This window comes from Myotis yumanensis, unplaced genomic scaffold, assembly GCF_028538775.1.
Source record: "Myotis yumanensis isolate MYYU_CA2020_CCGP unplaced genomic scaffold, mMyoYum1.0.hap1 SCAF_14, whole genome shotgun sequence".
NCBI classification, from domain to species: Eukaryota; Metazoa; Chordata; class Mammalia; order Chiroptera; family Vespertilionidae; genus Myotis; species Myotis yumanensis.
The window spans coordinates 8,080,148-8,101,300 of record NW_027223765.1 but is presented as its reverse complement, the minus strand read 5'-3'; the positions used below and the strand labels follow the sequence as shown (position 1 = coordinate 8,101,300).

At 51.6% G+C, this 21,153-nt stretch overlaps 1 protein-coding gene across 1 annotated transcript in view; it reads left to right on the top strand.

Moving 5' to 3' along the window:
* Positions 1-21,153, top strand: part of ITGA9 (integrin subunit alpha 9) — a 264,746-nt gene that overhangs the window by 230,112 nt on the left and 13,481 nt on the right. The window contains exons 24-27 of the mRNA XM_070391612.1: positions 263-388; positions 2,142-2,261; positions 6,838-6,939; positions 17,892-18,011. Of these exons, the coding sequence (XP_070247713.1) occupies positions 263-388; positions 2,142-2,261; positions 6,838-6,939; positions 17,892-18,011 (468 nt within the window). The remainder of the gene's footprint in view (positions 1-262; positions 389-2,141; positions 2,262-6,837; positions 6,940-17,891; positions 18,012-21,153) is intronic.

Below are 21,153 nucleotides of genomic sequence, written 5' to 3'. Positions count from 1 at the left end.
TGTTTCCGAGGCACATCTCATGTGCATGTTGAGTGCCATCTCCTCTCAATTATTCAAGGACTGAGACCCACACTTCTGTTGTTTGGTCATGTTGATGCTACTACCTCTGCCTCGCAGCTTTCCCCCCTTACTGTCCACTGGAGAATGGACCAGGGGGCAGGCTGGCTTTGGGCTTGGCTGCTTCCACCGCTACAGTAAGAGACTCCATGCTCACGATCCATTCTTGGGTGGGCCGCGCTGACAGACTTCTTTTCCTTTGCAGGTGGGCCAGGAGAAGGGAAACTGTTCCTTCCAGAAGAACCCGACCCCCTGCATCATCCCCCAGGAACAAGAAAATATCTTCCACACTATCTTTGCTTTCTTCACAAAGTCTGGAAGAAAAGTCTTGGTGAGAATTTGCTGTCTGGTTGGGTCCCCGTGGGTGGTCCTCCCGAGGAAGGCAAGCCTGAGATGAGAGGCCAGTGCTCTGGTTGGCAGGTCTTCTTCCCCAAATCTGGCTTTAATCCGTTATCTATGAAAGTCACAAGCACTGGTGGTCAGCTCCTGGTTTTCAGCCTGAGGTTTCCATCAAAGTGTTCAATTGACATTTCAAATTCCATTGCCCGGCAAAGGGAAAGTCTTTGCAACCCACCAAACACAGAGTAGTGAGTCCTTTCTCCACCGAGTAGGCGTCTCACCCAGAGGGATGCTCCTTGTACAACCACTTTGGAAAACTGCCGGGCAGTATCTGTTAAAGCTAAAGATATTTGTATCCTGTGACCCAGGAATTCCACTCCCAGGTAGATCCCCAAGAGAAATGAGTACTTGTGTCCCCCAAAAGACGTGGACGAGAAGCACAGTCCATGTATGATAGCCAAAAGCTGGGAACAGTCCAAACATCCATCAACAGGAGAGTGTGTAGACGATTGTGGTGTCGCCATCCACGGGAGTATTACAGAGCAGTAGAAACTGCTGCACGCAGCAGCACAGATGACTCTCCTACACATGATATTTGGGTGGCAGGGCTGGAGACCAGGGGACCTATATGCCACTTAAATGAAGTTTAGCAAGAGCAAAACTATCAGTGGCGATGGAGGTCAGGAGAGTGGTTACTATCAGAGGAATAGCCATGGGAGGGGGCCCTAGAGAACCTGCTTACGTGCTGGCCATGTTCTACATCTTGATCTGGGTATGGACACAGGTAAAAATATATCAGGATGGACCCTCCAGATGCAATCTGTTGGCTGTTTGTAAATTATACCCCCATTTCTTATGCTTTTCCAAAGTCCCCTTCCCCCATATCTTTGGTTCCGTCTCCTTAGCTTCTTTTTGCAGCCTAGGCCCATCTCATACTCATTTCCGTTCCTGTAGAAGATGTAGGGCTGTTTGCCGCTTGGAATATTGGGTGTGTGTGTGGGTTTTTTTTTACTCACCTAGTGCTGATGATGCATCTATTTTTTAAAGCGCTTAGAATTGTTAGGAGTAGTGATATCTAGCGGTTTGGTGCAACTCTCTGTACCCGGCTGAAAATTTTACCCCCCACATAAAGCATCATAAAGGTATGTGTGTACATTTTGGACCCTACAGCACAAAAGAGAATTTCTCGTTTGTAACTTGAGTTTGGAATATATAGGTTTTGGGGGGGGGTTTTTTGGTGATTCACATATTGTCTTGGCCCAACATGTGTTTTTCTTTGCTCCTGTGTTTTCTTGAGTCATATGACTCCTTAGCCCTCGAATCTGCCCTCCCTAAAAACATGGGCATGAAAGTGTATTTGCCGCTGCACAGGCAGATATTCCATAATGTAGGAAATACATCTTGTGTTCATTTCTCATAAGGAAAATGCTTTTGGAATATGTAAATGTGTTTGTTTTTAAAAGCAATTATTTCTTTCTCACAAAATCCAAATTTTTCGTAACCAGGGAGCTGCTTTCTCCCAGTTGCTTGACTTGAAGGCCTGTTCTGGTGCCCACTGGGCAGGAAATCCCTCCATTGCCCTCTGGTGGCAAGAAGGAGTGATCGCATCTTCCCCTGCAGTTCCTCTGCCTGGAGTGGTCTTAGTCACTGGGATAGAAGCAAGTGGAGCCTTCTGCTCCACAAACTGCAGGGCATCTGTCTTTGCTCTTACTCCCGTTGGTCAGTCCTCTGCTTTTCCTTCTCAGGACTGTGAAAAACCAGGAATCACTTGCCTAACAATGCACTGTAACCTGAGTGCCCTTGCTAGAGAGGAAAGTCGTGCTATCGACATCTACATGCTGCTGAACACAGAGATATTGAAGAAGGTAAGTCCTGAGCCACTGCACCCGCGAGGTTCACTGAAGAGCATCCGGATGGGTTTCTCCTGAAACGCTGCCTGCCCCTTCTACAGCGTTCTTGGCCGGTACCCGTGGGAATTCTGCCAGAGGGTGCCAGGGGAAAACACGGGGCTCGCTATTCAAAGTGTGGGCCAAGGACCCGCAACAGCACCTCCCCTGGCAGCTGGTTAGCCATGCAGAATCTTGGGCTCCTCCCCACACCTGCTGAGTCAGCACCTTCATTTTAACAAGCTTCTTGGTTCGCACATTTTTCTCTGGCTGTCGCTTGTGTCTGAATTACCTGGAGACCTCGTTAAAATGCAGATTCCTGGGGGTGGAGCCTGAGATGCTGTAGTTCTGACAAGTTCCCTGGTGATGCCAATACTGTGGGTCTGGGGACCACATTTTAGACAAGGGGTTGGCAAACTTTCTCTGTAAAGGACCAATCTATATATATAAAAAGCCAGCAACCAGAACACCAAAACGGCCAGTCGCTATGACACCCACTGCAACCAGCCAACCAGCCAAATCAGGGGTTCGGCCGGCCGGCCGGCCAGCCAACCTCCCACAGCCCCTCCCCTCGGCTGGCTCCAGCCCTGATCAGCTCCTCCCACACCACCCCAATCAGCCCCACACACCTCTGTTGGCCCACAGCCCCTCCCTCCAGCCAGCTCCGCCCCTAATCAGCCCCCCAATCACAATTGGGGGCCAGGCTGGCTGGCCAACTTCCCGTGGCCCCTCTCCCCGGCTGGCCCACCCTCAGTCAGCCCCTCCCACCCGATCGGCCTGTGGCTTCTCCCCCAGCCCCTGATCAGCCCCCATCGGGGCGGGCCGGCCAGACCCCACCTGTGCACGAATTCGTGCACCAGGCCTCTAGTAGTAAATATTTGAGACCTGCAGGGCCATACAGTCTTTGACTACTGCTCATCTCTGCCATTGTGTCGTGAAAGCAGCCATAGGCGGTACTCAATCAAATGGGTGTGGCTGGGGCCCAGTGAAACATCTACAAAAGCAGGCAGAGGGTGGGGTTTGACCCGTGGGTGGTAGTCTGTGAGCTGGGTTTAGATGCCACCTTGTTTCAGAGAAGTCCAACTTTTGAACCTCAAGTCACTTTGCTATTGTGAGTTTATCCAAAGTGGTTCATAGCCTGGCCAGTGTGGTTCAGTGATTGAGCGTCGACCTATGAACCATGAGGTCATGGTTCAATTGCATGGGTTGTGGGCTCGATCCCCACTGGGGGGCATGCAGGAGGCAGCCAATCAATGATTCTCTCTCATCCCTGATGTTACTCTCTCTCTTTCCCTCTCCCTTCCTCTCTGAAATCAATACAAATATATAGTTTCTAAGTTCATTAAAAAAAATACCTCAGTCAGTGAATCAGCGGCCCTTAAAAAATCATACAAATTCACTCTGATTTATTTTGACAGAAGAGCTGCTGAGTACGAAAGGCCACATCCAACAAGATGCTTTAAAAATAATCACATGCGAAGATAACACTAAATATGCATGTTAACCACAGAGCGTCTATTTATTTTCCTTTGGAAAAACTAGACGTGTCAGTCGGTGTAAGCCTGTCCATGTGCGAATGAACGTCCTTAGGAAAGTCATTCCAGGGGTATTTTCTCACTTAGGCATGGCAGTCCCACGCTGACCCGAGAAGTCACGGGCCCTGGGGAGTCAGGATGTTTTCCCACGTCCTGTGTGGAGCCGGGCAGCCCTCACAAACCCAGGGAGAGCCACCCACAGTCCCACTTGCTCTGGTTTCCTCGGGAGGGAAACGGGTTTGGGGCACATTGGAATCACACTGTAGAGCTTCCCTGTTGCCCCTGTCCCCTGAAAAGGGGCAGCGTTGCGAGAGGCCCGGGCATGAGTGAGAGCACCCCTGGCATCGCATGATCCCAGGAGGGGGTCTGGAAGCCCCGCATGACTGCAGGTGCCACCCTGGCCTGGGGCCCCAGGTCAGGTGACAGACTATGACGGTAGAGACATGTGCCCAGCCTGTCTGTGTTCCTGACAAATGGGCCTGGTGACTGTTTTATCCCCCGCTGTCGACCGAGCCCCGGTGTTGGCACTGGTGGCAGGAAACCACTCTGATCCCCTCTTCACCCTGAACCCAGGCGGCTGCCCCTTGCACTTCTGTCATTTGTCCTTAACCTATGGGCCAGGCCTCCTGCCTTCCTTGTGCCCAGCTCTGCGGCCTGACCCTGTGCATCTCCCTCTCTCTCCGGGAACCATGGAGACCCTTTGCCAAGCAACATGTCCCACTGACTCTGTCCCCCAGGGTCACCCAGTCCAGCCTGCGCCCTAAGAGCAGAAAGCTAGCGGGTGGCTTCTGCAGGTGTTGGAGGGTCATCCTCCCTGCAGATGCTTTTTCAGCAGCAATTCCAGGCCTAGAAGGAGGCTGACCTGGAGGCCAGATGGGGCCCAGCTGCTCCAGGTGCTTGAAATGCGGTGTCGGGGCCACAGCCCACCCCCCTGGGGAGAGGGGCGGGAGTGGCTCCAGGAGCCCCCCACTCCCTGAGGATGTGGGGCGGCGCCAGCCCTGTGGTTTGCTTGGGCCTCCAGTGTGTTTATTTTCCTTTGACCTCAAGGTCTGGCCCCAGACAAGGGAATTTGAGGTTTTATTGTTTTGACCTTAAGTTTCCATGTGAAATGTGGGATCTGATTTTTTTTAATTACCAGAGGACTTAGATTCCTTTGAAAGGGTTCTTCTCCCGCAGCCACCAAGGCCTGTGCTGTGGCAGCTTCCTCACAGCTCAGCCTCTAACCCGACAGTGAGCCTCCTTATTACGGTTATTATTATGGTCATGGTTAGTACCTGAGATGATGGTGATAATTATTGTTATCCCAGAATTAAAATTCAGTCTATCCTGACACATAAACCCCCACATTTATAAAACTGTTAAAAGTGGTGGAAGGTTATTTGCATACAAAAGTACTTACTGCTTCATGTGAGCAAACTTGGGCAGTACCTTTGAGTGACAAGCTTCCCAGAGCATTTAAAATACGTTTTATTGCTGCCCTAGCTGGTTTGGCTCAGTGGATAGAACATTGGCCTGCAGACGGAAGGGTTGCGGGTTTGATTCTGGTCAAGGGCATGTACCTCGGTTGCAGGCTCCATCCCCCAGCCCTGGTCAGGGGTGTGTGGGATGCAACCAACCAATGTGTCTCTCTCACATTACTGTTTCTCTCTCTGTCTCTTTCCTGCCCTTCCACTCTCTGTAAAAATCAATGAAAAAATATCCTCAGATGAGGATTAACTATATACATATGTATGTATGTATGTATGTATGTATGTATACTAGAGGCCCGGTACATGAAATTCGTGCACGGATAGGGTCCGTGTGCCTGGCTGACGATCAGGGCCAATCAGGGCCTTCCTTCATTCTGCGCTACCCCCTGGTGGTCAGTGCAGGTCATAGCGAGTGGTCGAACTCCTGGTAGGTGGAACTCCCAAGGGGGCAATTTGCATATTAGCCTTTTATTATATAGGATATATGTTTTATTGTTTTTTTAAAAAACAGCAACACAATAATGCATGCATTATTCCCAGGTCAAGTATGCATGCCATGTGTCCTCCCTGAAAGGTCTCTGTGGTTTCTTTGTCGGAGCTGAGCAAAGGGCCCCCTCGGAACTGCCTCCTGTAGAGAGTTCTGCACTTTTGTTCCGGGCAGTGGGTTTCACCAGCAGTGGGGCAGAGCTGGCATCTGTTGGATGCTGAGCAGATGTGGGTGGGTGCACTACATGACCCCTTGATGGCAGAGCCCCAGCCACGCCCGCAGGGGGATGCTGGGTGCTCTGGGTGCCTGCCCTCTGTTTCCACGGCCGAAGCCAGGCTGCCTCTCCGCTCCACAGCTCATCCGTCCACTGGCCCGAGGTTCTGGCCCTTTCCTAAGCCATATTTTGCCAACCCCTGTCTTTTTCCAAATTCCTTCTCCATCCCTGCCTGGGAGCCATGTTCTGCTTTTCTGGGTCAGTGGTTCTGACTCTGAGCCCACCCGGGCCCCTGTCTCTTTGGGCCACAGCCTAACATATTAGCCCGATGCTTCCTGCTTCCTCATGTCTTTCCATGTTTAATGGCTTTAAACCCAAAACATCTTCATTTAGGAGCAAAGAAAGAGTTAAAAGTAACTCCTGGGAAGGGTTGGAGGGTTGTGGTCAGGGCAGGAAGATGCTTGCGAATGTAAATCAGATGCCTGCTGTGGAATGCCAGGCCGGGTTTGTTTTACACAATTTAAGCTGCATTTATTCTCTGCTCTTTGTGACTCTGTCCATATCAATACCCAAATGCCTGGCTCTCTGCGCTCGGGAACCACAGCACACAAGCTAGCAATGTGCTGGTGGTTGGCAGACTCCTTCGTTTCTCCGAATCCTCCGGGATATGAAAGAATTCTCCAGGGAGCCTGGAGGTCTCTGCCTCAGGGGTGCCTGGGATGGGGAGGTATCTGATTCAGGGACACAGTTTTTGTCTGGTCCGCAGGGAATCTTGGCATTTCGGTTCTGCCTCGTCCCCAGCCATGGTCACTGGAAGATCTGACAGTGAGTTGTGCTGTTCCCTCTGCAGGACAGTTCGTCTGTCATCCAGTTCATGACCCGGGCCAAGGTGAAAGTGGACCCTGCCCTGAGGGTGGTGGAGATCGCCACCGGGAACCCAGAGGAGATGGTGGTGAGTCAGCCCCTCCTTCCCCCCCAGCACCCCCACCCTCTGGGACCGCCCTCCTCGGAGGGTGAGGGAATCTGGGTGGCTTGGTGCTGGAATTTGAGGGTAAACATGGTCTCGGAGCCAAGAGGCTGGCTTTGTGGTAGGCCCAGGACCATGCCTGCCTCGGCCCCCGGCCCCCGGGGAGGACTTTGCGGCCTGCTCTTGTTGGGATTGCATTGTTCTTTAGGAATCCATCCTGAAGTGAAGGCTCCCTGCTGTGACCCGCCAAAAGAAAGAGTCTGGAAGGACCCGTGACAGGGCTTGGGTTTCCACGCTGAAGCCAAGGCTATTTTTATCCTCCGCAGACCTTTCCCTGCAACCTCAGCTGCCTCCCCCATGAATTTGCTCCATGGATAAGCCCTGGAGGAAAACAAGTCCTCCGAGTAACTCAGAGAGGACGCATCCAAATCACCAAGCCTAGAGCCTTCTCTCTCATTCCCGCCTCCCCCTGGTTCTCCATAAAAGGCAGTTGGCTCGCAGGCCACCAGGACGCTGGGTAGGGGAGAGGCTGGAGGAGAAGCGGGGCCTTGCTTTTTGCTGCCTTTTCCTGGGCGGGGAGGGGAGGCTCACCCTTTGGCACCCACACTCAGCTCCCAGGCACCTGGGAGGGGCAGACAGCAGCCTGTGAACTGGTTTTGCACCTTTTTGCATCTCCTTCCCTGGAATTTGCCTTGTGTCAAGGGAGACTTGACCCTCTGACCCTCTCTTGGAAGAGTCAGTGCTGCTGGGACAAATTTACAGAAGTGGTATGTTCATAAAGATTTTTTATTTACAAAAACAAAAAAAGGCCCTAGCCGGTTTGGCTCAGTGAATAGCGCATCAGCCTGAAGTCTGAAGGGTCCCGGGTTCAATTCCAGTCAAGGGCACGTACCTCGGTTGCAGGCTCGATCCCCAGCCCTGGTCAGGATGCATATGGGAGACAGCCAATCGATGCATCTCTCTCACATCGATGTTTCTCTCTGTCTCCCCCATCTCTTCCACTCTCTCTAAAAATCAATGGAAAAATATGGTCGGGTGAGATAGTTAACTTATTTTCTGATAACAGTGGTGACACCACATGTCTAAATGTGAGGACGGGATTGGGCCAAAGCCCATCCTATAAGACCCTGGTTGGGAAGGGTCCAAGTAGAAATCAGTCTCTAGGTACCTCAGTGACGTCTCAGTCCTGCTGCCGGTGGTGGTGAGCGGGAGACAGGCCACCAGCTGGGACAGAAGGACTTCCGCGTGAACCTGTGGATGGTGAGGAAGTCAAAGCTGCCCAGGACCTGGCCGATCCGGGCTCAGCGGGGAAGGCCTGTCAGATGCGCAGCTTTCCTCCTCTCTCCACACTGAGGAACCATCCACGCAGTCGTTTAACTAATAGAAAGCAAATGGGATGGGGTGGGGTCACGCTGGAACCCTTCACTGCCAACGGCCCTTTTCCTGGCAGGTGCAATCTGTCAGGTTGGCTGGGGCCTTTTGCTCTCTGCCTTTGGGCCACGTCACTGCTAATTCAGACATTTGCCTGGGATGTGAAGGAGAACGGTGACTCACTGCTCATGGTCATAGCGCCGGTTAGAGAGTCTTATAGAACGACATACACGCCCAACACGAGGGCCTTGGAATGTTGTGGTGGGCCACAGTGTTCCCAGCCAAGAGCTCATGGAAGTGCCCTGGCTGGGGAGCTCAGTTGGTTAGAGCATTCTCTAGATATGCCAAGGTCGCAGGTTCGATCCCTGGTCGGGGCACATAAAGAATCAACCAATGACGCGTGAATAAGTGGAACAACAAATTGATGTTCTCTCTTTATCTCTCTCTCTCTCATTTCCTTTCTCTCTCTCTCTTAAAAAAAATCAATAAAAATTTTTAAAGAGCTAATGGAAGTAATTAACAGGTTCCCTACAGGTGGAATCCCTTGTGTAGATTTTTTTTTTAATCTGTCACTGGGAACAGGGCCCTCGATTTTCTGGAACACTGAGCAGTGTGTGGGATGCAGGAAGACATTGCTAAACATCCTATTGTTGGATAGTGAGTCATCTGAACACCCCCAAAACACCACTTCCATTCCTTACTGTTCCACTGCGAGCGTGGGGGTGATCCTTTCACTATTGAGAGTTCTTTGGAAGAAGCTGTCAATGCAACTGATTTTTTCAGTACTCCCAAGAGAAAAAGTGACACCAGCGTCGCCCACAGTGCCTGCCCCCTTCTCCTGCCTTTCCCGGACTTGGCTTTTTCAATCCAGGAGCTCCGGTGAAGTTCTACCATCTGTTCTCAGCTTTCCTGGCAGGAAAAAGAAAAAATCTTCTCTGAGAAGGAAGGTTTGCCTTTTCAGAACAAACTCGTTCTTTCCTGCGTGATCCTTCCGAATGCCTGGCTCTTTGTCGGTGGTCCCTCTGAGGGGAAATTTCCATAGAGGGCAGCCACCAAATTTCAATCAGGCAAAATGTCACAGGATTTTAGATTAGGCCCCAAATTGTTATGGCTTTGGAATGAACAGGAAATGTGCTTACAGCTGGTCTCGAGCGGGGTGGGGGTGACAAGAGGAAACAATCGTGTGGGTTTTCATTTATCTTTATTGTAGAAAAGTATTACAGATGTCCCCCTTCTTTTCCCATTGACCCCCCTCCACCCTGCACCTGCCTCTCCCAGGCCTTCACCACACTATTGTCTGTGTCCAGGGGCTATGCACATATGCATAGAAGTTTCCCAGTTAACCTCTCTCCACCCACCCTCCACCCCCACCTTCCCTCTGAGATTCGTCAGTCTGTTCCATGCTTCTATGTCTCCGGATCTATTTTGTTCATCAGTTTATTTTGTTCATTAGATTCCACATAATCAGCTTTTTAATCACCTCAGGTCTACATGGTGGTCAGCTTAGCTGATAGGGAAATCCAGTAACTTCCCTGTGACCTTTTGTGTCTTTTATTGTTATGCCATGGAATGAGTCACGCAATACAGAGCGTGCAAGTCTTGAGGCATTTGCGCTGTTTATTAAGAAACTAGAGGCCTGGTGCACAAAATTCGTGCATGGGGAGGGTGTGTGTCCCTCAGCCCAGCCTGCACCCTCTCCAATCTGGGACCCCTCGAGGGATGTCTGACTGCCCATTTAGGCTTGATCCACTGGGATCGGGCCTATACAGGAAGTCGGACATCTCTCCCACAATCCAGGACTGCTGGCGCCCAACTGCTCACCTGCCTGCCTACCTGATTGCTCCTAACCGCTTCTGCCTGCCAGCCTGATCACCCCCTAACCACTCCCCTGCCAGTCTGATTGACACCTAACTGCTCCCCTGCTGGCTCGATTGCCCCTAACTGCCCTCCCCTGCTGGCCTGGTCACCCCTAACTGCCCTCCCCTGCTGGCCTGGTCACCCCCAACTGCCCTCCCCTGCAGGCCTGGTCCCTCCCAACTGCCCTCCCCTGCTGGCCATCTTGTGTCCACATGGGGGTGGCCATCTTGTGTGTTGGAGTGATGGTCAATTTGCATATTACCTCTTTATTATATAGGATAAATCTGGGAATTAGCATGTGTCCGAGACCAAGCACACCAAGCTTACTTGGCTTTGAATAGACCCAAACCTGAGAGTCCCAGGTGAGACCGGGACGGGCAGCATTAGATGCCAATAATATGTTGAATTTCCTAGTCTAGTCAACCCAACCTTCTTCATTTCGGGGAGAGTTGCCAACAACTGAGGTTAGAAACTTCCCCAGGGCGAACCAGGAATCTACAGGCTTCGTTCTGCTACTTGAAGTACCACCCACACTTTCTTCTCAAGCCGGATGAGGAGCTTATATGAATTACCTCGCAAGTCCATCTTCTTGATATTTTAAAATGGCAGAATGTACGAGAAACACATAAACCCACGAGAAAGAGTAAGTCCTTGGCACGTGGAGTTTGTGCATAGGGTGAGGTCTTAGATGCAAGTAGGCGTCCAGGCCGGCTCTGTCTCATTGGGCAGAACCAGAGGGATGAGAAGGATACCTGGTGGCTCTCAGAATTGCCAGAGAGGCTGGAGAACCAGAACGGGGAATAAGAAGAGTCAAAAAACCGGGGGGCCAGGAAGATCCTGGCCCATGCCCTGGACACAGCCGTCCCTGGGTTCTTGTTCCCAGGGAGAGCCGGTCACTGGCATTTCTGGCTATTGTAGCGTAGCCTCGCCCTGAGACACACAGAGGAGGAGGCCCCAGCACTATACGTGGGTTCAGCACGAGGCTGCTGAAAAGTGACAGCTGTCCTTCCCATGTGCTTCTCCAATACCGAGGGTCGGCACCTGGCCAGCCAGCCCCCGGCTCTTCTTAGGGCTCCCATCTGAGCTAGAGCCCTTGTTCACCATCTCCACCACTGCATTGGCACTAACCTTGGGGCAAGCTGCATCATCTTGATGCAAAGCCCTTGCCTGGTGCGCCCACCATTCGGGTAGTAGGTGGTCTCATTGCACACAAAGATGGCAAGGACAGGATGGGCCCCTTGACAGAATTCTCTCCCGTCACTCTCACGTCATCCCTGTGAACTAGGCATTACTGCTCCCATTTTCTCTTGGGGAAACTGAGGCTCCAGGAGGCGAGGAGACTACCAGCCAGAGGTGCCACAGCATATCAGTGGAAGAGACAGCCCTGCCCGTTTGCAAGACCCGAGGCTTCTTTGATCCCTCGTCCCTCTGATCCCGCCGTCCCGTCGCCCCGCGCCCACACACAGCGAGAGCCATTCTGAGCAGGAGGTCAGCATCACGGTCTTGGGTGGAAGACAGCTGGCCCTTTGTCTCGGGAGCGCCCTTGGCTCTCGTAGCCTCAGAAGCACATCATGTTCAGACTGAGATGCCTGTTGATTCTGGAACTCGTCCCTTGTGGCCAGGTCCCCACGCAGATGCAACCTACTCATCAAGGGGAGAACTGGGGCTCCTCCAGGGCCCTGGGCAGCTTAAGGTCAAGGAGGGGCACTCGCCTCCTCCCTTTCAAGAGCGGTTCTGAGGATCCGCAGGAGGAAGAGAAATGAAACCTCTCGGCCCAGCGCTTGGCGAGTCGTAAGTGCTCAGCAGATGTGCCCCGTTCTTGTCAACAAAGGGATTAGCGCCAGCCCAGCTTATTCCCCTGCAAATTCTAACAGGTCGAGGAATTTCTGGACCCGGGTCCGGGCAGGCATGGGCGAGGTTGACATCTGTTTATCTCAGCGCAGACTTGCAGCATTGATCTTGCCAGATGCACAGCTTATTTTCTGCTCATTGATGTCGTCTCCAGGAGCCTCCCGCCTCCCCCCAGTTGATGGGCTTTCTGGAGGCTGTGATCCGAGAGCAATTTAAGATATGGTTGGGCCGAGACCGTTTCTCCCAGCCCCCACGCCCCTCCCCTGCACCCCCTCCCTGGCTATTAGGTGTCATCAGAAGCAGGTGAAAATGACCTTTCATTGTCCCCCATGCTCTTCTCTTTCCACTTTTTATTTGGCTGCAGAGAGGGTCTTGCTGTTGTAATTGACCTCTAGCCCATTGAACCTCCCCTGGTGCGGGTGTGGGGTGGTGGAACTGACGGAACTGACCCCCCAGCTTGGGACAGGTGGGCCCCATTGTGGTCATGCCCTTGGGCCTTCTGGAGACCAGAGCATTTCTAGCTGTGAATTAGGCATCGTCCCAATGGTCAGAATGTGGAAGCTTCCAGAAACACAGAAGTGAAGCCCTGTGGTTTAGGTTCACCGCTGCCTCGGCCTGGAACGGGGCTCCTGGTTGTTTCCTGACGCCAGCTTGCCAACCTCAGGTGCCTTAGGCTTCATAGCGCCAGGCAGGGGGCCCAGCGTCTGGGTCTGTCCTCCTCGAAGGCTCTGTTGAAGCAAACCCTCATGCTCCTCGTTTTCTTGTTCTGGGCGTTGGCATCCAACACATAAGCCCTCCAGCTTCAGACCACAGCCATGCCAGCATCCATCCCTTCGCTGGTCAGAACCTCTGCCTTCCCCATCTGTCTGCCTCCTACCACCCTCTCAGACCATCAGGACCCCGCCCCCTTCATCCTCACTCTCTTTTCTCTTTTTATACCAGATGCATAGCTCTCCCTTGGGGAAACCGCTCGCCCTGCAACCCTCTCACTAGGGCTGCTTGTTCCTTGAGCCCCCACATAAAGTTCTCCCTTCTCCTCTACATCTGTGTTGCAGCTAGAGGCCTCTTTGCAGCCATGTCACTCCCCTGCCGAAAACCCTCCACAGCCTTCCGTTTTCTTAAGACGGAGCATATAATTCTTACTGTGGCTGCAGCCTTGCCTGGCTCTCCAGACGCATCTTGAACAACTTCCTTCCTCTGGCTTCTGGTTCAACCTGTTTGCTCCAACCTCACATCTGCTTATCCTCTACCTCTCAACTCAAGCCGTTCAGCACGGAGCGCTCTCTGACGGCCATGCCTAGCTCAGGCTTTTATAACCATGAACCTCTCCCTGGGGCCGCTTTCCAGGGTTACAGTTTTGCGTGCATGTGTCTATCTGGCCAGTCTTGTCTATAAGCAGAAAGCTCCATGAGAGCAAAGACTGCCTGTTTTACTCATCAATGAGTCCCCACAGTCTTGGCAATAGTAGGTGCTCCATGTACGTTTGTCAGATGGATGAACGGACAGGTGGGTGGATGGATGGACCAACAGATGAGTCGGTGGGTGGGCAGGTGGATAAATGGATGGCCAGGACTTCTCCCAAAGACATAACATTTGCAGATGCATCTTTGAGGTAGAGCGAGGAGAAGCACAGAGACTCCAGCTGCCAGCCCCATCTTCTCTTTGCTTGCAGACTGAGTCACATCCATGCTTCATCTGACGTTCTGTTAGACAACGCTGGCTTCATTCATTTGTGCTTTCATGAGTCACGGCACGCATCCCTGCCGTGGTGTAGGTGACAGGAGAGCATGCATTTGACCCCTTGTTCTCGAAGAACTCACAGTTTGCTGGAGTCTGTAGACAGGAAGATACATCATTACCTTTCAGTGAGAAGGACTTAGAAATGGGACTGTGGAGCGCTCACTGTGGTTTTACAACTAAGCTTTGTGGAGCCGGGGGTTCCCTTGAGTTGGTTCAGGGGTGACTGGGGCTGGTGTGGAAGTGGGGTTGGAGGGGATAGGCTTGGGAGGGGGCTGAGCAGGCAGGGCTCTGGCTGCCTATCTTTACAGCCAGAGAATCCACATTCTTCTGTTTTATACATTGAGATGCTCCAGTAGGGCTTTCTCTGCTAAAACCATTGGAAATTGCCATGTTTCCAGAAGCTCCAAGAATGATTAATTCTGCTGAAGAGAGGAGTGGGCAGGCTTCTTGGAAGAGGGGGCGCTGGGGCAGAGCCTCTCGTTAATTTTGTTTAACTTGGCTCTAAATGTTCAGTGAAAAACATGTTTAATAGTAAGAAATAGAAACGAAAAAAGCAACCGTCATCTCAGAAACCACCTTTTACTTTTAAATGTTTCTACTGTGTGTGTTTTTTGTTTGCAAAGCTGAAGTCTTCTATATATTAAATTGATATCCTGATTTTCTTCACTCACCGTTAGAACATTTATTATTTCCACCCCCTGCTACTGTCACATTTTCAAAGAACTTAAAACTTGGTATCAGTCAAAAAGTTGTCCTACCAGGCATCTTAGAGCAAACTCTGTCCCTTGCTCCTGAAGTGTGGCCCCGGCCCAGCAGCCCTGGCCTGCCCGGGGCTTATTGGACATGGAGAGTCCCAGGCCCCCGCCTGCCTGGCTGTTCAGAACCCGCCCTGTGATCGGGTTCCCTGTGGTCTCGCACACGTTGAAACTTGAGAACAGCGCTGGTGCCATGGGCCTGTTTGACCTTCTAGGGCCCAGCTTCTGTGAAGTTCCGTGTTAACCCATAGGAGAGGATAACTGATAAACGACTTGCGCCAGAAAAGATGAAAGTGATTTCTGTCTGGCTAAAAATATAATACAAAAGGTTATACAAACTATAATATATACCTCTCGGGAATTACCGAGTTTTGTATCTAGTTTCAGAATTCTTTTGTTTGTTTGTTTTTCCGTGACTACACATTTACAGTTGTGCTTATGGAAAATAATACAGTAATTAATAAGTAATAATAGGAGAATAAATGCTGGCCCAGCCGGCATGACTCAGTGGCTGAGCCTCGGCCTATCAACCAGGAGGTCACAGTTTGATTCCTGGTCAGGGCACATGCCTGGGTTGCAGGCTCAATCCCCAGTGGGGAACGTGTAGGAGGCAGCCAGTCGCTGATTATCTCTCATCATGGATGTTTCTATCTCTCTCCCCCCTCCCTTCCTTACTGAAATCAATAAAAATACATTTTTAAAAAATAAATTCTGCACATCCGGTGCTCACAACTGTAAACTGACTTTTGCCCCACCCTGTAGTCAGAGCCTTCTTCGAACTGCCTTTGCCAGCCTGCTGATTCCCACAGTAACGAATTAAATGCGTCTTTAATTAACATGTATTCGCTATATTTCTATGAGAGTCATGTTTTACGTTTTTGAGAATCATACTGTGACAGCCAGATTTATCATTGCCATTTTCAGTAGCTCTGTGGGATTCCACTTCATGAGGGATCATGACTGACTGACCGGTTGCCCTGTGGTTGGACATTTAGAATATTTCTACTTCTGCACCAATTTAAATAATTCTGCAGTGACCCTCTTTGAATAGAAAACTTTTCCTGTTTGGGGTAAATGTTTAAGTGCAGAACTCATGGATCAAAGGGAAGAAACAGCTCTACCGATCTGGATAGAGTGTTGTCCCGAGGACTGAAGGGCTGTGGGTTCGATTCCAGTCAAGGGCACGTCCCCAGTTGCAGGCTTGATCCCCGGGCAGGAGGCAACCAATCAATGTGTCTCTCTCACATCGATGTTTCTCTCTCTCTGTCTCTCCCCCTCCCTTCCACGTGTCTAAAAAGCAATGGAAAAAAATATCCTCGGGTGAGGATTAACAACAACAAGAGATAGGAACGTTGGTTAGGTGAGCAGTATTGGAGTTTGTCACCCGGGGAACAGAAAGGCATTCGGAGGGATAAAAAGCCAGGTCTCACAGAGGAGATGATGCTCGTTGGCCAGAATGTCATGAATACACGAACATCCGGGGAGGGGACCGGCTTGTACCCTGAGCTGTAATACAGATTCAGTATAAAGGGAAGCCGTCGATCTTGTAAACTGAGAAGCAACACGATGAGTCCTGTGTTTTACAAAGACGGCAGCTGTGAGGCCTCTCCCCGGCTCCTGAAACGGTGCTGGTGAGAGAACAGACCTGACCTGGGGCAGCCCCTGGGGGTGGGACGAGGGGTCAGAGAGAAAAGATGTCTAGAGACGGGATGCGTCGGTGGTGGAGGCGAGACCTGCTTGTCTTGTCTGTCCCCGGAGCCCAGGCTGCTTTTCTTCCCTTTGGGTTTCCGTCTAAGATGGGACTTCTTAGAACCGCAGGATGCTGGGATCTCCACCCACAGAGGAGTTTATCCGAGCCGCCATGGGCGGGAGCCGGCCCTGCCAAAGCATCTAGCGCACGTCCAAGAAGCTGACCGGCATCACTAAAAATAATAAAAGATTAAGCACGCATTCCGGGGAAGTGACGGCGCATTCTTGCGGAACTTGCCAGACTAAACTGTAGCGGAAACTCTCCCTGTGTCTGTCTCCACGGAACCAGACCTCCCGGGCAGCTTCGCCGGGATGCAATGTCCCTGAGAAGCCAACAGGGTCACCCAAAGGGCTGCTCCTCGCAGCTGACCCCCTGGGAGCTCACAGCCGGTCTCGGCGCTTCATGGTCAACAAGAAGCTCCAGCAGCTTTTATTCCGAGACCGCACGCCGGGATCTTACATAAACGATGTCATGTCCCTTTCAGACCTCAGTCCACAGAGATGGACACAGGGTCGTGTCCTGGTGGCCTCAAGTCACGCTTCTTGGCCAATAGTGTCGCGTGGTTCATCTGGACAGGACACCACGAGAGAGTCTAAAGGTGGGAGGTGATTGGACACACGGCTTCTTAGGGGCAGGAACCCAAAGGCCTGACTCTGACTTTGGGACAGGACTCTCTCATCGGAACCAGATAGAAAACAGTGGGCTTAGATGACGAATGTTAGAGCCCATTGCCATCCCGCCACCTCCCACTCCCAGGCACCCCTCCTTCAGCGTGGCCTCGTGCCTGAAAATCATCCTTGGTCAGAGCCCCTGCGTGGGTGGCTGGATAAACCCACAGCGTCTTCACACGGTGAGATGCCGTCCAGCAATGAGAACAAACGGGCCACAACCCGGCTCAGTCTCCCAAACGTGATGTTGAATTCCAGGTACATCGAGGACAAAAGCAAGGGAGGCTAATCCAGGCTGGTGGAAGCCAGGCTGGTGTTCCCCTCGGTGGGAGATGAGGCTGGAAAGGAGGGTGAAGGGGCTCCTGGGGGGGCTGGTCACATTCAGAACTTGATCTCGGTACGGGTTCCGCAGATGCGCTTAGCATTGAGTGCGTGGAAACTCCGTGAGCTGTGCCCTTGTTAGGTAAACCTTTCTCTATATTAGATGTCAATAAATCGTTTTTGAAAATTAAAAAGTAGCCAACCGTGCCCGACCTCAAAAAGAATGTCCCTGCCAGCCATGACGATGCTAATAGGAGCACCCCCCACACACGCGCGCGTCCTGGGTGAGCTCTGCCAGGTGCTGTGCTGGGGGTCTGTCTGCATTCCCCTTGGATTCTCTGGGAGGTGCTGTTCTATCCCTGTTTTGCAGATGAGAAAAATGAGGCTCAGAGAGGTCAAGGGCTTTGCCCAAGGTCACACAGCCAGTGAGCATGCATCGCAAGGAAGCCTCATGTCCGTTCCCAGAGCGCCTTCCACGTTTTGTAGGCAGCTTTTCTTCCGTTTGCCTTCAGGCGGGAAGGGGTGGTTTCTGCTCTACTTCACTCCAAGTCCAGGCTGGGCTCCATCCTGCCAGGGCCACTCCCGGCGGGAAGCGTTCTCACTCTCGCTCCCTTTGCCTCCTAGGTGGTGTTCGAGGCCTTGCACAACCTGGAGCCCCGTGGCTACGTCGTGGGGTGGATCATCGCCATCAGTTTGCTGGTGGGAATCCTCATCTTCCTGCTGCTGGCCGTGCTGCTCTGGAAGGTGAGTCTGTGATCGCGGGTCCCCAGAGGTCCCCACCTCTGGGCGCCCGGAACCTCCTGTCTCGCCAGGTGAGAGCCTCTTAGGAGAGGATTCCTGCTGGAGCGTCCTTCACAGGGCAGGTACAGCAGACGGGTGGCAGCGTAACTCAAAACAGGAGCCTGGGAAGTAACCTCTGGGACTTGGGCGGTGTACCATTTATTTGGGGTCGGGGAGAGTACAAGGTACAAGAGAAGGAACTACAGAGAGACTCACTGTTTCTGCCCCATGTGGAATAAGAGAGCGATTTCTTGGTAACTGAGATGGGCTACAGGCCCCAAGACCTGCCAGGGTCGCTGCATCGTAACTTCTCTCACCCCAGGGTGGTGCGTGGGTAGGTGACCCGGGTGTAGACTTGCCCCGCCTCCTTCCCCAGGAGCACCTGCTCATCCTTTGTGACTTACCTCTTGTCACTTCCTCAAGGAGAAAGGGGTGTCCTCGCCCCCAAGTCTAGGATGGTTTCATTACATCACAGTCTGTTCTCAGAGAGCTGGAGTCCTTACCCTTCAGAGCCTCTGTGTTCATCCACAGCGTGTCGGTCATGATCCGATGAAGGTCTGTGTCTCCCACTGGCCAGCCATGTTCCTGGTGGGTGGGGCCCTGTCTGTTCTTGTTTCCATGGTGTCCCGGCTCCTACAGTAGTGCCAGGGCCCGGAGCTGGGACTCCCAGACGCCAGGGCCCTGCCTTCCCAGATTTCCAGGTTTCAGATGCAGGCGGAAACAGCCTCTTACATTATTACGAATGGATGCTTTACATTTAAATAATTAGTTTCGTTGGGATTGCAAAATAATTTGTATTTAGTGTTCCAACATAATAAGAGGGGGGAAAAAGCAAAGCCCTAGCTGGTTTGGCTCAATGGATAGAACGTCGGCCTGCGGACTGAAGGGTCCAGAGTTCGATTTGGGCCAAGGGCACGTGCCCGGGTTGTGGGCTCGATCCCCATTAGGGGGCTTGCAAGAGGCAGCCAATCAATGATTCTCTCTCATCATTGATGTTTCCACCTCTTTCTCTGCCTCTCCCTTCCTCTCTGAAATCAATAAAAATAAATTTTAAAAAAGAGGGGAAAAAAATTGTAAAGCACTCAGAGTCCCCGTCCCAGAAATAACCATGGTGACACAGTGCTGCCTCTTCCTGGCCCTTTTCTGCAAAATAGACACAGGCCAGGCATTCTCCTGGCGTTTGCTCGGTTGATTGGCATGTTACATGCTTGTTACATTTTCCCAGAACATGCTTGATGTATTTTCAGGTGTAAGACCTCTAAAGTGAAAGCATTGGGCTTAATTATTCATCTGGAAAAGTATAATAACTACGCTTTTATCTAAGAAGTCTAGAAACACAGAAAAAAAATAATGTTTTTAGTGTACCCTAGATGCCCAGTGCACGGGATTTGTGCACTGGTGGGGGGCGTGGCCTGCAGGGATCAGCATGCTGTGGGAGCACCGCTCATCCCAGTCAGACAAGCAGCGCTCCCACTGTGGGAGCTCACTGACTACCAGGGGGCAGCTCCTGCGTTGAGGTCTGCCCCCCTAGTGGTCAGTGCTTGTCATAGCGACTGGTAAACCGGTTGTTCTGGTCATTCTGCCATTTGGTCTCTGGGCTTTTATTATATAGGATTTTTCAGATTGACAGTTGGACTTAATCGCTTTAAGTTTAGAGATACTTCACCTGAGAAGGTGTCTGGAAGTTGAAGAACAGTATTTTGAGCCCTGGCTGGGTAGCTCAGTTGGTTAGAGCGTCGTCGCTATACACCAAGGTTGTTGCAGGTTCAAAACCGCCCCCCCACCCCCCGGTCAAGGGCATAATACAAGAGTTAACCAGTGAATGCATAAATAAGTGGAACAGCCTATCAATGTTTCTCTCTCTCTTTCTTTCTCTCTGCCCTCTCCCTCCCTTCTTCTTTCTAAAAGTCAAATTTTAAGATAAGAATTTTTAAAAGAAAAGTATATGGAGCATATTACATGAAAATACGTTTATCTTGTATCCCATGCATTTCAGACACCAGGCGCCTGTTCACAGTATCTAGTCATCTTTCCATGTCGTTAACAATCTGTTTCCAGTGCTGCCTTAAGGCTGCAGGGCCTGTGGATTACTCATCCACCTCTGCTGTTGGAATTTAGGTGGCTCCCGGGTTCATACATCTTTCAACAGTGCCATGGTGAATATCCTTGGAGCCAAATATTTGCACAAATCCTTCGTTATGTGCTTAAGATGAAATCCTGGAAATGGCATTACCGAATCAAAAGAAATGTGTATGTCAAGCCTTTTATCACATACTGCCAATTGCCCTCCAGAAAGGTTACACCGTGAACCCTCCTGTAAGCCGTGTATCCTAAGTGCCCAATTTCCTGTATATTTGCCAGGAGTGGATATTACCTTTAAAAAAAAAACAAAACTGCCAATTTGTTGTTTGTTTAATCAGTGTGGCCGGATGGATTCTTAATGATTCGTTTTCTCCAACTCCTTCCTGCTGAGACAGCCGCTGGTCTGTGGGCGGAGAACAAAGCCAGCTCAGTGTGTGAGATCTGAAAAGACAGTAAGGGCTTTGGGGGGTGTGTGTGTGTGTGTGTGTGTGTGTCCCTTCCTTCCGTCTGCCTTTGCATGGGCTCTTGAGATGAGAAGAAGTGCCATCCTCCCTGATTGGGTGTGTGGGACAAGACAGGGATACAGAGTGGGCAGTGTGTCCACTTGCTGTCATGGCTCAGATGCCCTCCTTCTGGCCTCCCTCTTGGCTCTGCCGCACAGGGGGTCCCATCTCCCGAGCACATGCCTTCACCCGCCATCTGCTTAGCTTTGCTTTGGTTGTGTTTGACTGAAGCAGTGGTCGCAGGAGGTGACTGCCATGGGGCAGCCAAGCCCCGAGGTCACACAAAAGAGCCAGGACCATGAAGGCAGACATCCCCCACGGCCATGGCCTGGGGAGGAGAGCAGAGGGGGGCAATCACAGGGCCTTCACCAGGCGAGGTTTGACCTTGCATTTGGTTTGGGTTTTCCAGGCAACGGAGGGCAGGTGGATATCCCATGCAGAGGGAGAGGAGGTGAGAGATGAGCAGGCTTCGTGGGGGGCGGCTGGTGAGATGTGTCAGGGGAGGGCAGTCAGTGACCACC